Here is a 16,411-nt window from a genome sequence, read left to right on the forward strand (position 1 = left end):
TTTAAGGAAAGGGGGCTCCCCTGGAGTAGGAGGTCCTCATGGAAAAGGGAGCTTCTTACCTTCTCGCCTTTCAACCCAGGGACACCCTAAAGACAAAAAAGGAAAGAAGATGATTATGAATTCTATCTTGACTAATAAAAGCTGCAAAAGCTCTGCTGTGTGTGGCAAGAAGGAGAGGAAGGGGAGGAAGAAGAAAGGGAAGGAGGAGAAAAGGAGGAGGAGGAGGAGGGGAGGAGGAAAAAAGAAGAGGAAGAAGGAGAAGGAGAATAGAGGAAGGAGGAGGAAGAGGAAGAACAAAGAGGCAGGGCACAGTATCCATTCCTGCAAGGAGTGTTGCATGTTGGTTTACAGAGGACTGTAGGCCCTGCAGTGACCTGGTGAGCGATGGTCCCTATTTGACAAGAGGAGAACCCTGGGGGATACAGTGGGGAGGAGATCTGTATAGATTACCAGTCAGGGAGCTCCAGACCCAGTCTTCTGGAAGAGTCACTGATGGGGATGAGAAGTCTAATGGAGCTTGGACCAAGGGACACTTCACTGAGGGCTCCCACAGACTGTCTTCTTGCTGCCACTTGAGGAACCTTTAGATCTGGTGTGTGAGGGGCCACTTTTTCTCTTGAGTCCCACTTCCCTCCCCCAGTTTTTAAGGTCTGAGAAGTCTACAGACTGATTTGGGGGTGCAACACTATGGACCAAACCTGCTCTGTCCGAGTTACTCCATGCCCCTGCTGGGCATGTTTGGCAATAACATGGAAACTGATAGCCAGAGTGGTAGCACACCCCAGGTTGGCAGGTGACAGTCCCAGGCTGTTCATGGGGGGGGCCCCCAAGCAGAGCTAGTCCCATCCACTCATTTAAAAAAGAAAATACTGAGGACAGTTGCTTTGCTCCCTCGTCTAAGGGTTGCCAAAACATGGCCCATCATGTGCAGACATGAAGTTTAGGATTGCTGTTTCATGCTCTCTTACATGTAGATCTTGAAGGGATTTCAAGGGCCATGTGGTTCAACCACCTCTTTTGACAGTGGAAGAAACTGAGGTCCAAAGAGAGTTGGAAGCTTGTCTGAGATCATACAGGGAAGCATCCAAGGTGGGATTTGAGCCCAAGTGCTCCAGGTGGAACTGGGATCAGCACTTGGTTGATGATGATCCCCTCCTAGCCCCAAGCTTTTGTGTCTTTTTGGAGACATGCTGCAAGCCCAGAACATCTTACCTTGGGTCCTGGGAAACCAATGGGGCCCTCAATGCCTGGATCTCCCTGTAGAGAAAAGTAGGAGTAGTTAGTGGCTATACCACCTGTGGTCTTGTGCCACACCAGCCCCGATGGCCCTTGGTGAGGGGGAAAGGAAGTCAAACACTCACCTGTCGTCCTTTCTGTCCAGGTTCACCAGGCTCACCCATGTTTCCCTTGGCACCCTGTAAACCAAAACAGGAAAATCAGTGAGCCGGCAGGGAAGACTGTTTCCTCAGTTTGCTGATGTTAGCCCCTCTATTCTCTCAATAGCCCACGAGGGAGTCACTACATTTTTCAGATGACCAGATGATGAACCTTCAGCTCAAAGAAGTGACATTTGTCCAAGGTCAGGCAGCTACTAAATGCTGGTCTTAGGCCCTTTTGAAGCAGCATTTCCCCTGGATCTCTCCCATGCCTTTGGTGGCTCTGCTCCATCTCTGCCTCTTGGCTTCCCTGGGTCCCTTCAAGTCCCAGAAAAAAATCCCACCTTCCCCAGGAAGCTTTTCCTGTTCCCTCTGAAAGTTGGCATCTCTTGTCTGGAGATGACCCTGAGCTGTGCTGGTTACATTTTGACTCTATGTGACTGTTTGCCTCTTGACTCCCTATTAGACTGGGAGTGATCTGAGGGTAGGGACAGAGGTTGTGTTTAAGAAATGCCATGACTCCACCTTTGGCCCCATACTTTATTGGGGCCTCTTGGTGGCTCCCACATGAAATCCACCCCTCTGACCCAAGGGTGTCCCCTGGGCCTGCAAGTCCTGGCTCTCTAAGACAGTCCAAGCAGCTTTCTCTGTGATGGTCTTAAGATTGGCTGGGAGTTCATCTGCTGAGGAAGGCTGCCCAGGCTCCCAAGAGTCTCTAGTGGTCTGCCCAGCGGCAAGAGAAACACTAATTGGCTCTCGACTTTCTGAGTTCAGCAAGGCGGCCAGGCAGAGCCTCTATTTCTAAAACCTCATCTGATTTTATTCAAAAAATAATTTATGACTTTAACTTTAGACAACAGCAAATCAAACATGGCTAATTAGCTGTAAACATGTTGAGTTAAACATGCTTTATAGCCAATTAAGCAGACTTCCTCATCTAATTAGCTGTGTTTAGAAATAAGGGACTTTCCAGAACAAAAATGCCCACACAGCTCTTCAGTCTCTCCCTCTTTTCCCCTTTGTTTTTTGCTTATTCATTGCATATTTATATCATCCCTTTTCTTTTTAGGCATCATGGGATCACAGAATTGTAGATAATGTATCGTGAGTATAGAAACAGGTTAAATTCAGTGGCTCTCAAAGTTAAGAACAGAGAATGTAAGATTTTAACCAACTCACAACACCAGTTGCCTCTTGATGATCAGAAGAGGTATGGCTCTAAAGGGAGCTTTTTGGCTTTCATATAGACTAATGGAGGAAGATGAGTGGATGGATGAAAGGGATGGATGGATGGATGGATAGGTGGGTGGAAAGAAGAAAGATTCCCAGTTAGAATGGGTAGCTTATGACACTGTCCTGATGCTTGGGATGACTGAATTGACAAGGCTTACCTTCTGTCCTCGATAGCCCTTGGGACCAGCAGGGCCTTGGATCTGCAGGCAGCTCACCTTGTAGCACTGAAAAGAAGCAGAAGAGACTTTGTTGAGGGTGGTAGTGAGAAACTCCAGTGGGAGAAGCATGCCAAACACCCATCTATACCCTTTCCAAAATTCTTCTAGAAGGACACAGATGTGTGTTCAAGCAATGTGGTCAGTGAGTGACCCTGAAAGGACTGAGGCTAAACAACAGAGAGATGATACATTGATTGAGACCAGGGACTCCTGGTCTATAAGAGAGAAGATAGGAGGGGTAGATAGGAGCCTTGCCCAATTGCCCTCTCTCTGATGAGCATCTCTCCTCTCTCCACTCCACCCCTTATTTAGTTCCCACAAAATATAGATTAGGAACATGGTGGCTACAACATACAGTTCCTTGAAGTTTTTTGCTGTTAAGGGGTCCTCATATTTGCAAAGTTTGGCAACCATTGGATTAGAGAGAATGCCGCAAGCCTGGGCATTTCTATTTCTTCAAATGTTCTCATTGCAAGCCTTACTTAATTAATGATTAGCATGTATGCAGACCTTTTCTAACAAAGCAGTCTAATGTATGAACATCAAATGACTAGGGAACCCTTTTGCCATTTTTCTCTTCATTATTCATCCTTTGAGGACCCCAGTTGTGTGGGCACAAGGCCACTGATAGCTTGGAAGTAGCAGCATCTTCACCATGCTACCCTACAGAAGAAAGGCCTTCTCATGGGCTGGTCTTGAAAACCAAACCTCAGGGGTGATGATAAGTGTTGAAGTCTCAAAGAGTGCATGTTGCCAGGCCTGGGTGGTAACCTTGTGTTTAGACTGGAGGGGATCTTTGACATGGACTAGTCTAGCTCTCTCCTTTTGCAGATGAACAAATCAAGGCCCAGAGAGGTAGAAAGACTAGCCTGGATCAGATGAGTGGCCATTAGACTAACCCCCAAATCTGCTGGCCCCCAAAAGGACTCTTCCTATTACTCTACCCTTGCTGTCTTCCCAGCTCTGTGAGCAATGGGCAACCAAGGGGGGATCAGGCTGCTTGGTCTGATGTGAGTGCCTATGGGCTGGACCCACTGCACCCCAGTGAAGGGTCCCTTCACTCTTCTAGGTCTGTCTGAGTCTTCTTTTTGCCTTTGAACCCAGTAGCAAAGGCAGGGTCCACAGCCCTGCATCACCTGAAGGAGTTAACACAGGAAATTGTGATGATGAAGAATTGAGTGGCCATGGGGAGACTGGTTAGGAGCACCCACCGAAAAGTCATCTCACCTCACACTCTCACTTGGGCTGGGCAAGTTACCCTCTACCCTTCTACCATTACCACTGGATAACAGGTGAAAACAAGTCCAACTTACCTCTGAATATGCTTCGTGTTTCTGCCAGGATAGAAAAAAGAAAATAAAACTGGTTAGATCAATGATGGAAACAGTCATGCTAAGGTTACCATTGTTGGACATCCCTTCCCGTTCCCACCATTCTTCATACTAATGAAATGACTCGCTCTTTGGAGAAGACATTCTGCTAAGTCTGGGTCCAGGGGGACATTGGACTAGACCTTCCAGAGAGAAGAAGAAGCAGACCCATGTTACCCTAGTTGAACTGATTAATTACTCATTTATATCATCCAGTAGCTCAATGAGGCACATGGAGCCCACCAAGATGGATGTTCCTTGTTTGGAGGGAGAATGCCCCCATCTAAAGAGTGGTCCAGTGCTCCTGCCCTGCAGACCCTCCCACCTATGCCTATCCTCCTCAGGATGCTGGGAGGGCACAGCCATTTGGCTTGGGACTGGCAGAGTTGTCCACCTCTCCCAGGTCCATCTCCTTACCATGACCTGAATGATTCTGTCGATGGTTTCCTGGTCAATGGATGAGTCCTCTTTGATGGTGAAGTAGTTGTTTCGGTAAAGCTCGTGGGGGAGATTGGCGATTTCCCGAAGCCCGTGCTCATTCTTGTGCTGGTTCAGGGCCACCGAGAAGAGCTTGATGCCCATGTCCCGAGCTCTCTCTGCCTGCATCTTGATTCCACCACATGGGCTCCCAGTGACGTGCCCATCAGTGATTACTATGGCGAAGTTAATGCCCTTGGTAGGATTTTTCATAATTTCCTGGGTCATGTTGGAGATGGCGCAGTCTGTGAAGGTGCCTCGGCGGAAAGACCTGATTTTTTGGAGTTTAGATTTGAAGGTGGCTTCGTCGCTGCCCAGGGGGCTGAAGATTTCCACATCATCAGAGAAATGCAGGCCTCCATAGTGCCAACTGATGGCCACCTGGTCACGGTAGTTATGGTTCTTCAGCTCACTGGTGAACTGGAGAAGGAACTGCTGCGTCTGGCTCATCAGACTGTCAATGGGAGACTGCATGGTCACACTCTCCGAGGTGTCCAGGACAAAGTAGACATTGATGGGGCAGTCCGTTTTCTCTGCATAGGAACAGAAGGTTATGGCCATCATCAGTGCCAACAATAGCTGCCATTTCTGTGACCCATTCTATATATTATATGCATCAATATCCATGGGTGTGTGAGGTTATTTCCTGCCTCAAGGAACATCTACACAGACGAACACAATACACCCAGGCTCAATGATTATCTCTTTGCATGATTTTCAGATCTACATATTCAACCTTGGCCTCTCTTCTTCTGAGGAGTTTACAGTCTAATTGGGGAGATGCATGCAAACCTGCACATATGGAGCTAACTGCATCCAGGATAAATAGGAAGTAATTCACAGAAAGAAGGTACCACAATGAAGAGGTTAATGAAGGCTTCCAGTCAAAGATGAGATTTGTGTAGTGACTTAAAGGAAGCCAGAGGGCATCAGTGATCAGAGCCCAGGATGGAGAGAGGTTCAGGGGGATGGCCAACAAGAGTGCCCAAAGCTGAGTTGATGGAGGGGCTTGTTTGTGGGAAAATCAGGAAGACAGGGTCACTGGGTCAAAGAAAGCTGTCAGAGCCTGGAGAGAGAGGAAGGGGGTGGGTGATAAAGACCTTGGAATGCTGAGCAGAGCATTTTGTATTTTATCCTGGAGGCAATAAGGAACCACTAGAGTTGTGTGTGTGTGTGTGTGTGTGTGTGTGTGTGTGTGTGTGTGTGTGTGTGACATGGTTGGACCTGTGCTTTCAGAAAATCATTTTGGTGGCTGAGTAGAGGATAGACCGGAGTGGGGAGAGACTTGGGGCAACAGCATCATTTGCCTTTTGGATGTTTCAAGTTGGCTTGTCTTGCAAACATCTCAGGTCCCAAACAGACCTCATTCTCTGTCTCCTGCATCCCCTTTCCTACCTTCTAAACTCCTCTATGGCTATCAAGGGCACTAACATTCCCCCAGGAGCCAAGTCGGTCATGTGACTGTCATCCTGGACTCCCTTCTTGAGCTCACTCCACGTACTCAATCTGTTGTCAAGTGCAATCATTCAGACTTCTGCAATATCACTTGGGTGTCTCTTCTCTATCTCATCCCCGTTTAGGTTTGGATACTCAGCACCTTCTTGCCCCACTCAGTTGCCTCTACATTGTGTTTGGGGGGGCTGGAAGGTGGAGAATTGGGGAAGATGCCTGGAGTCTTCCTCTATAGAGGATTCTCAACTTTTCCTAGCAGCTCTGCTGGGCTCCAACCCCATGGAACACGGCACCTCCACACTGGATGACCCCCTCCCCTTTGCAGCTTCCTTTTGTGTGCTGCCTTCCCTGAGTAGACTATAAGCTTCTGGAGGGCATCCCCATCACTTAGGACAGTGCCTGTTTCTGGAATTGAATGACTGAATTGAACATCTCCATCTCTGGTAGAGATCATTGGGAGCCAGGGCCATGCCACTTTCTTTCCAACCAACAGCAAACATTTCTAAAATGGCTCCATTGGTGTGGGGAGAGGGGCATTCTCTTCTTGTTCCAAAGGTATAAGCATGAAGACAGGGCACTGAGCTATCTTGTTTCTGGGTAAGGATGTCCATTGGGCTCTTCTCCATTCTTCTGGAACTGGCTCCTTGTCTTGTTGTGTGTAGGGCAGTGTGGTGCAGTGAATCGGGAGCAGGTTTGGAAGGAGGACCTTGGACCCCAAATCTGGCAGCTTTACAGAGCAGAGCATTTTGTATTTTATCCTAGAGGCAATAAGGAACCACTAGAGGGCTGTGTGTGTGTGTGTGTGTGTGTGTGTGTGTGTGTGTGTGAGAGAGAGAGAGAGAGAGAGAGAGAGAGAGAGAGAGAGAAGAGAGAGACTGATTGAAGCATCAGTTGACTCCCAATGGCAGAACCTTCCCTTTCCCTCTCTTTTGTTGTCTCTACGCTTGGCCTGGAGAACATGTGGCTTGCTCGGCTGTTTTGTAGGGCAATGCTGCTCTTTATCCAGAGGCACCAGATGGCACAACTATCCCTGTCATATTGTGGCCCAGCCTTTGTTTGAAGAGCTCCAGAGAGAGGGAAGCCACGACCTGCCAGGTGGCCCCTTCTTTGGGCCGGCTCCACTTTCCATCAAGCCCCAGTTTGTGTCATTCCATCTTCTCTCCGTCATTTGGAGCTCTGCCTCCTGGGACTAACCAGAATCAGTGCGAGGCCTCAGTCACAAGAACTACTTTTCAAGTGGTGTGGGAAGACTGCACATCTTGCCATTCTTTCAAATCTAGGGAGCCTTCATACAGTGGGTGTTTAATAAGTGCTTATGACTGATTGCTTCATCATCCTGCCTACCTTGCTGTGAGATTACTACATTCAAACTTTCTGAAGACAGAGCTCTCAGCCCTGAGCATCATTAAGGACAGAATTCAGTGGCACCCTGAGCACCATCCCTCTGAATGGCTGGCCCAGGTGGCACTGACATTTCTGGTTGCATGTCCATTGGAGGTTATACCATGTTTGCCATCTGCTAAAATCACAGCATCTTTTCTAGGTGTCCAGGAAGTCTCTGCTATTTTGTGAAGCTGATGTGCTGAATGCACCATTTATCCAAATTAAATTTCACCTTATCAGATTTGATCCAAGATTGTAACTGGTTAATCTCCTTTGCATCCTGATACCACTCGCCCTCCTCCATCAAGGAAACTTTCCTACCCAGGTGCATGCCCTGAGAAATCCACAGATGACCACAGTTAAGGGCAGCTCTCTGGGGGCACTGCACTGGAGATGTCCACCAGTGGGGTGCTGGTCAATATTTAACAAGAGGCTCCCCAAAAAGATATAGCTTAACCTGCAACCTCAACATTCTCTCTATCACTCTCCTAAGCCCGGCAAGTAAGCAAACAAAAACTCAAGTCCTGATCATAGAGTTTGCTGATCTCTAAGGTGTCAGTGCTTACATCGACTATTTAACAACCTGTAGGATTGTACAAGGGGGAGCACCCTAGGGACAGGAAGACTCGCCTTTCTGATTTCAAATCCAGCCTGAGATACTTTTCATTCATTGTAGCCAGTGTGACCCTGGGCAAGTCACTTTGCCCTGTCTGCCCAGTTACCGCATCTGTCAAAGGACTTGGTGAAGGAAATGGCAAACTGCACCAGAGTCTAATCCTAATTGGGGCCCCAAAGGTCAAATCATTAATGCCTGCTCTTTGGCTGTGGCTGTTGGATTCATTGTTTGGATGTCATGTATACTTACATACGGACACTAGGTGGCGCAGTGGGCCTGCAAGTAGAGCTGAGTTCAACCCTTGGTTGGTCTCTTTCCCTATCGCTAAAAGTGAAGCTAGCCTCCACCTCCCCGGGTTGCTGCTTCTATTATTGTTATTATTATTATCTTCCACCTTAACGATTTGTGGGTGCACTTGTGCCCCATCAGTGTTGCCCTTGCTCACCCTATACTCCTGCTTGCCAAGGAGATCCAATGTTTACTGACTCAGTCAGTTTCTGGGGTCTTTTGATCTTCCTACATCTCCTTTTTCTTTTCCTTTAAGACAATGGGGTTAAGTGACTTGCCCAAGGTCGTACAGCTAAGCAATTATTAAGTGTCTGAGACCGTATTTGAACTCAGATCCTCCTGACTCCAGGGCCAGTGCACTGCCTCCCACTATCTTCTCAAGGAAGGTATTTGGGTCACCAAGTCCTTGGATGTCTGGTTGAGTTTTCTAGATGATCAAGGAAGGTTCTGCCAAACCAGAACTGGTCTGAGTTTGGTCTCGGGGCTGGATGATGTCTGTTGTCTGGGGGTGGTCTCGCTAAACTCTAGAAACAGGAGATGAATTCTTTGGCCTCAGGAACTCATGAAAGACCAATAACCTCAGATCTGGTCAACATCCTCTGGCTTTTGTGGTTACCATGCAAGGCTGACAGAAGATCGGGGGCATTAACTGTGATGTCGCACTGAGACTGTCTGGAGTATCCATCTACTGAATGTGCAGTGTTTTGTCCAGTGGCCAGTGATCTAGAAACGTGGCCGGGACACCTGAGCTATGTGTGTGGGGAATTTCTTGCTATAAATGACGTCTGAAGGTGTTAGGGCTAGAAGGAAGGAAGACCCATGGAAGAGGCCTCCTCGTGGAGTCAAAAGACAACAAGAGACATCTTGCCATCAACAGCCTGGTCACCTGCCCTTCCTTGTGCCCTTCAGAATGAGAACAAGCAAATGGACCACTATGAAGACTGCTGAAGTACATGGTACCATCTTACAAAGGATGGCGATGCAGGGGCCCCACAACTTGAGGGTGATCCCTGGTTCTGGAAGTCTATGAACAAAGTTAATATGAGTACTTGTTGGGTATGGCAGAGTGGAGAGTCTTAGCCAGGAAGCGCTGGACTACATGTCCTCTGATGCCCCTTCTATTCCTGATATTCAAAACAAGCTACTCTATTCCTTCATGTTTGGTGCCCTCCATGAAGGTGGGTATGAGGGAAGCTGGCAAAAACAATGATGGAGAATCTGGTTGTGTATTGCTCAGATCTAGTCATTACAGATAACTCACAATTTGCTTCAGAGGGAATTGGTTTTCTGATGTCTGATTCATCATGGGTCAGATAGTTGCAACCTCCCTGGTTGTAGGGTTGCAGGGTCTTGGCATCCTTGGGTGGAAGGAAGAAAAAAGAAGGAAGAAGGAGGAGAAGGGAGGAGAAGGTAGAAGGGAGGAGGAGGGGGGAGAAGGGAGAAGAGAGGAGAAGGGGGAGGAAGAAGAGTACCTGGAAGATATGATAGTGAAAGAGAGAGAATAGGGGACATAGAAGAAGGGAGAGACAGAAAATGACCTCCTTCCACACTGTGGTGGCATTGTCATTTGTGTCATTTGTCTCGCCAGTGGAGGATTGCTGGGTGGAAGGACTAAGCAGTTTTCCTACAACTGCTGGAAACTTTGGATTTAGCTCCAGAAAATGTGGATTGGAATCCTGGCTCTGCTGCTCACTAGCTGTAGGATCTTGGGCAAGTCACCTCACGCCTCTAGGCCTTGGTTTTCTCAGCTTTTGACTAAGGACCTGGTCATGAGCACCCCAAGGTCCTTTCCAGTTCTGTTGCTTGGGTTTGTAGGGCTTTCTATGACTTTGGTTAAGGGTGGAATGAACAGGAGCCCAGAGGGGTCAGTGGCTGGCAGAGAGGGGGCAGGGGGCAGGAGGGGCAGGGCAACTGCCACTGCTAGTACCTGGACAGCTGCTGACTCTCTCTGAGGTGCCCCCTTCATAGAAGAATGCTTGTTGCTGAGCATGAAGGGAAGCCAGGCCGCCCCAGAGCAGGAGCAAGGCGAACGGCTTTGGGAACATCTTTGAGGTTCCACTTCACGGCTTTTCTTCCTGAGGAAAAAAGAAAAAAATCAAGGTCATGGCAGCCTCCCCCCCCCCCCATTAATTGCCAAGAGGAGTGCTCTCAGACCTTCCTGGGTGCTGGGTTCCCTTTGCTTCCTCCTCCCTCTGGCTGCTATCTCTTTGACCCAAGAGTTTCCTCACAGCCACTTGGTGGGGGGGTGGGGTGGGGGGGCTTCCGCCTGGGGGGTATTCAGGCAGGTGGAGAAGGAGGAACCCCATCAGCAGAGTCAGTCGGGATGAGAGGTTGGGGGAGGAGGAGGGAAATAGAGGCAGGGAGAGGGGGAAATGTCCTCCCTGATACCTATAAGGGCTCAAGGAGCAGCCCAGGGCTCTGCCCACCCTGTGCCAGGCCTACCAGGACAGCTCTGCGGCTGGGGAAGTACAGACAGGAGATTCACCAACTGCATCACTTGTGTCTAGGTAACTTAGGATCTCATTTCAAGGTCAAAGATGGACACACCCTTCCTATCATGGACTCACAGACCTCTGTCAGCTTCACTCAGCCCCGCCTCAGCACTTTTGCTTATGGGTATCTTATACTCAGAAGTGAAAGACTTCCCCACACTTCAAGGCCCTCTTAGGGGAGATGACTTGCCTAAGGTCACACAGTAGGGGGGTCACATCTCCCTAGACTTGCTCCAGGTTGTCTGAGAGGTAGCCTAGGGAGTTCAGGATACTTGGCTTCAAATCATGACTGTCTTTTACTAGTTAACTGACCTTGGCCTTGAGAATCAGTTTCCTTATTTGGAAAACAGGAATCATGGATAGGAATCATTGAAGGGACCTTAGAAGTCATCTTTTGCCATGATGTCCCTTGTCATTTCTGGTCCCTGAGGGCAGTACTAGTGTCTATCTTTGCATTCCACCCTCTCCCTCCATCAGTGTGCATTGGGTGGTTGGTAGTGAGTTGGTGATGACCCATTAGAAAAGGCCTCTCCAAGTCACCAGTGGTATCTTAGTTGCCATGTCTGAGGGTCCTTTCTCAGCCCTCGTCCTTGGACATGATCACATAAGTGGGGGACTATGCCAGTCTGGCCAGGCCTTCTCAACCTCCTTTGCAAAGTTATCATCCACAGCAGGGGGTTCAGCTCATGACCCATGGAACCATCCAGAAGGAGCCCTGGGGGCTGCCTATTGACACAAGAGCTCCCTGTCATATTAACTATGCTTGATTGCATTTTTGTTTATTTTGGTAAATGTTTCCCAATTGCATATTCATCTTGTTCAGGCCAAGCTGTGGGGTGCTGCAGAAAGGGACACCCTTGATCCACAGCCCCTGCTTCCTAAGTGTGAATGCTCTTCTCTTCTCCCTCCGACCTCTGACATCCCCCTGCGCTGCCTCCCTCTCTGCCATCTTTGTCTCTGGCTCTCTGCCCATCTATGACCTCAACCATTCCCATGGGGTTAGCTATCATCTTTATTCTCCACCCAGGACATCGGTCCTGCAGCCCCAGTGACCCATGGGACATTCCAAACTGGCTGACTCTTAGCCCCTTCTGACCCAGGTAATCCAAACTCTGCTCCTCTTGCCCTCGAAGCCCTCCTGTCTCCCCAGTATCCTGATTTCCATTGCAGGAAGCACTGACCAGTCTCCCAGGGATGTATTAACCTGAGTAATTTCCTGACTCTTCCCTCTCCTTCCCCATAGGGGCTGCTTCTTCCTGAGGGGTATCACCCCCCTCTGATCTCTTTTCTCCACTCACCGTCCCATTGCCTTCATAGGTCCTCAACTCCCCTCCCCATTATTGCCCCACTGCCTCACAGATGTCTCTACCTCCAGCCTCTCCCCTCCCCTGTCCATCCAATCAGCCACTGCTACCCCAGGACCTTCTTCAGGCCAGATCTGACCAGAGGGGGCCAGTCTGTCCAGTGGCTTTCTGTTGTCTCTAGAGTCAAATACAAACTTTTGTATACATTTCAAAGCTCCCCTCAGAGTCTCCTGGGCCATTGCTCCTGTCCTCCATTATCCAATCACTTCCCTGGGCTGCTCTCTGCTCGTCTCCCATTTCCCTGCTTTGGCACTGGTCATGCCCCACATCAGGAGTGTCTGCCCTCTTTGGCCTGGGCCTCAGAGGACCCCCTCGGGACTCAGCGGCAGCAAGCCTTTCCTTGATGTCTCCAGCTCCTCCCAGAACCACTTGGGGTGAATTTCCTCAGTTTCTGTGGTCTAAATGGTCACATCCTCTTGTCTCTCCCATAAGAATGTGACTTTCTTATGAGGGATCATTTTCTTCTTTGCACTTGTCCCCCCGTGCCTAGGACTGTGCCTGGTTAAAAGGTACTTTTGGCTAGACCAGTCCTGAACCTGCCTTGGCTCCCCAGTGGTGGTGATCTCCCTGGGCGCAAGGAGCTGGCAGGGTCTCCTAGGAGAGGGAGGCATTGACGCAGATGGCTTCCCGCCTGGCTGGCTCACTGAGAGCTGCCCTGCAGATGGGGTCAGAGGAGGGGGTGAGCCTTAGAGACTGCGTAGCCCAGTGGACAGAGCAGACTCGGGCCCCCTCTGACACCCTATCAGACATCCATCGGTCCCTGGCCTGATTCTTTTCAAGCAGGGCAGAGAGGGCACTCCATAGGCCCTGCCAAGAGGAGGAGGGAAGAGATTTGGGGCAGGAGAATTCAGTGCCTGTTGGGGATAGGTGGGGACAGGTGGGAGAAGACATCCCGTTTGTCTGGGCGGCAGCTCTGGCTCTGGCATTGGAGAAGCGACCTGCGGGGGGAGCTAGGGAGTCACTGTGGATGTTGGGCAAGAGGGAGAGCTCAGAGCTGTGTGGAAGAAAAGCCGTTGTGGCAGGAGCAGGAAGGAGGACTTGGAGGGCCTGGGAAGGGCAGGGGAGGCTTCTGGGTGGCGCTGAGAGGGGGGACAGAACTGGGGGTGAGTCAGAAGCGGCTCTGCAGGAGTGGGTTACTGACTGGCTAAGGGAGGGGCGGGAGGGGCAATGACTGTAGATGGAAGAGTCTGGGGTCAGGGTGCAGCTGACTGCGGGCAGATAATGATGGAGCTGGTTTTAGAGCTGGTGCCCACCTTCCTGCTCTCTCCAGGATATTCGCATTAACCTTGAACCCTAAGGAAAGCACAGTCCGCTCCCTAAGGCCCAGGCTGACCCCAGGAGATGGGACTTTTCCTGGTCGAGGGAGGGGGAGCATGGGTGGTCCTCACCCACCATCAGCCACCTCCCATCTAACTTGTGAAGGACTCACTCCGTGTCCACACATCCTCAATTCTCAATGTGAGCCTCTTTCCCTTCCCAACTAAAATGGCTGAGGACTCTCCTGCCTTAGTGTCCCCAATTGGAATCCTTCCACTGCCCTTAGCCAAGGTCTCTTCTGCCTTCTCTTTTCTAGAGTCAGGGTCTCCAGTTCATCCCTCTTTGGAGGGGTCTACTCTGGCCAAGCCCCCACTCACTCCTGCAGCTGAGAGCCTTTGGCTGGAGTCCCAGATCAGCCCAAGAGCTGGGAGTCACTCCCCGTCTCATGGGGCCCGGATCACCCCCTCGGCCCTTTCGACAAAATCTCTGGACCCTTTTCAGATCGAGTCAGGCCTAGAGATGGGGCAGATCTGCATTACACTCAAGTCAGCAAAGTTGCTGGAATGCTTGGAAAGAGACCTGGGAGATTCCATCCCTGGGGATGCAGCCCGGGAGCTGGGCCCTGGCTTCCCAGGAACTTGGATCTCCGGGCCACCCAGCAGGTACCAAGAAGGCCCAGCAAGGGGGGCTCAAGGGCAAGCGGATCATCGCCCCCATGCAGCCTCCCTACCCAAATAGGCTCCCAGAGGCTCACCATCTCTACACACTCCCTCACACGCTCGTTCACACTCACACTCACCCTCATGCTCTCCAAGTCTCAAATAGACACAGTCGCATGCACACACAATGCACACACGCGGTGTCTCACAAACACTCCGGCATCCTCACACACATCCATCCTCTCACACTTTCTCGTACACACGCACAGGAGTGTGCACACACTTTCATGATACTCCCACATATATAGCCTCCAACACACGCTCATCCACACCCTCACATGCACACAGGCTTGCACTCACTTAGGACTAGAGGGAGAGCTGGAAAGAACCTCTGAGCCCCCTTGGTCCAACCTCATCTACCTCTTAGAGAGGAGACTGAGGAGAATGACTCTTGCAAGGCCACCAGGTCATATTGATCAGAGCCTTGCCCTCCCTGTCCTGGAGCCTCCAAGCTCCCAACAAGCTCCCAGGGGTGTCTTAGAGCAAATATCCTGAGAGCAGGAGAAAAGGGGCAAAGCCGAGGAGGAGGAGGGGGAGGAGGAGGAGGACGACCCCTACCCAGCTGTTCCATCAGGGCCCTTGGGGGCTCCCCACAGTCTCAAGATCAGCCTCAGGGCTCAGGGCCCTAGATTCAAATCCTGGCTCAGTTCAGCCACCTTGGGCCTCAAGGCACCTTCTCTCTGGGCCTCATCTTCCTCTTCTGGTCTGTCTTACCTTGCAATCCAGGCTCCTGACTCCCTTCTGGAGCAGCCCCCCACGACTCTGTGGGCACCAATGGCACTCCCACCAGTTCAAGGCCAAGAAGGCCCCTCCCTGCCCAGCTGACTGGCTCCTCCCCCTGGCTTTGCTCCCCCTCCCCACCCCCAGAAGGACCCCAGACCTGTGCAGACCATCCGTATCATGGGCTCCAATCATGATCCCATTTCTGCTGTGCTTGGAAGTTTGCCCAGTGACTTTCCCTGCGTTGGCTCATCTGAACTTTACAAGAACTATCTGAAGCCATTTTACAGAGGAGGAAACTGAGGCTAGGTTGCTACCCAGATAGCCAGAGGACCCTTCCCGCCCAGGGTTTCCTAGATCTCAGTGGGGCAGCATGATGACCACTGGGGATCCCCAAGCTCAGGTTTGGTGGAGAAAAGTGCCAGCCTGGGGAAGGGGCCGCTGACTGCGGAGGGCCCCAGCCCCCCAAACAGGCTGGGGGGGCCTCTCCAGAACTCCCTGCCGGCCTCGGATTGGCGAGGACAGAGCCGGATGAGGAGCTAACTGGGCCATGGTAGGCCCGGGGTGGGGGCCCAAGGACTCAGGCGCCGGGGGGCCCCGCGGGAGGGGGCCCTCGCCGTGCTGCTGCTGCGGCTGGAGCCGGGGGTGCAAGGCAGCAGGGAAGGCTGGGATCCCCGCGGCTCCCCCCCCCCCCGCCCGGGGCAACCTCGGAAGGGCGGCCCCCTAACCCCTTGGCTCCCTGGTCCCTCCACTTCTCAAAGTCCGAACCCTGGGCCAGCCCCGCGCGCGAGCGAGCGTTCCACGGAGCCGGGGTGAGGCGGGGGGGCGGGGGTCCGGAGCCCGAGCCCCCCGAGCAGTCACCCCATCCTCCCGGGGGGACCCCCCAGAAGGGCCGGGCGGCCTACCTGAGAAGCTGGGCACCCAAGGGTGCTGGGCCGAGGACCCCCAGGTAGGGCTTGGGCAGCTTCGGGGCTCTCAGGACCGCCGGAGCATCTTCTCCACAAAGAGTTGGGCTCCCTCCCTCCCTCCGACTTGTTCCGGCAATCCAAAAGGACTTTTCTTAAGAGCACAGCAAAGTCTGCTGGGAGGGGCCGAGGCTGCCTCCGGACCAGCGAGGCCAAAGCCCGGCCCTCTCCCATTCTCCTCCTCCTCCCCTTCCCGGGGGGGGGTCTCCACTTGGGGGGGTGGGCCCACAAGGCCGCTGGGTGGAGCTGTGGGTCCACCGATGCTGCTGGGCGGCCCTGGGCCAGGGGGCCGGCTGTCCCCCCAACTCCTGGGGCGCGGGAGGGAGGCCAGGGAAGGGTGGGGTTCAGCTGGAAAATCGCAGCTAGATCTTCTAAAGAAATTCCCCCCTAAAAGGAGGCCGAGCAAAGAGAGACTTTTCCCTTTCCAAGGGGCCCCTGCTCACACACTGGAATGTCTTTGCCCCCCCCCCCCACTGTTAAC

The 16,411-nt window shown here is 51.6% G+C and overlaps 1 protein-coding gene across 2 annotated transcripts in view; it reads right to left on the minus strand.

Moving 5' to 3' along the window:
* The window catches only part of COL6A2 (collagen type VI alpha 2 chain), a 40,099-nt gene extending 24,059 nt beyond the window's left edge, over positions 1-16,040 (minus strand). Inside the window, exons 1-8 of one of the 2 annotated variants that reach the window (XM_074189894.1) lie at positions 15,871-16,038; positions 10,341-10,488; positions 4,615-5,207; positions 4,141-4,161; positions 2,768-2,833; positions 1,362-1,415; positions 1,213-1,257; positions 60-86 (exon numbers count right to left, since the gene is read on the minus strand). In XM_074189894.1, coding sequence (XP_074045995.1) covers positions 60-86; positions 1,213-1,257; positions 1,362-1,415; positions 2,768-2,833; positions 4,141-4,161; positions 4,615-5,207; positions 10,341-10,458 — 924 coding nt within the window. In that variant the 5' untranslated portion in view covers positions 10,459-10,488; positions 15,871-16,038. Of the gene's footprint in view, positions 1-59; positions 87-1,212; positions 1,258-1,361; positions 1,416-2,767; positions 2,834-4,140; positions 4,162-4,614; positions 5,208-10,340; positions 10,489-15,870 lie in introns of both variants that reach the window. The other variant, XM_074189895.1, reaches the window with a different exon arrangement.
* Between the last annotated feature and the right edge of the window lie 371 nt (positions 16,041-16,411).

The sequence above is a fragment of the Macrotis lagotis genome, chromosome 5, assembly GCF_037893015.1.
Source record: "Macrotis lagotis isolate mMagLag1 chromosome 5, bilby.v1.9.chrom.fasta, whole genome shotgun sequence".
In the NCBI taxonomy this organism is placed as follows: Eukaryota; Metazoa; Chordata; class Mammalia; order Peramelemorphia; family Peramelidae; genus Macrotis; species Macrotis lagotis.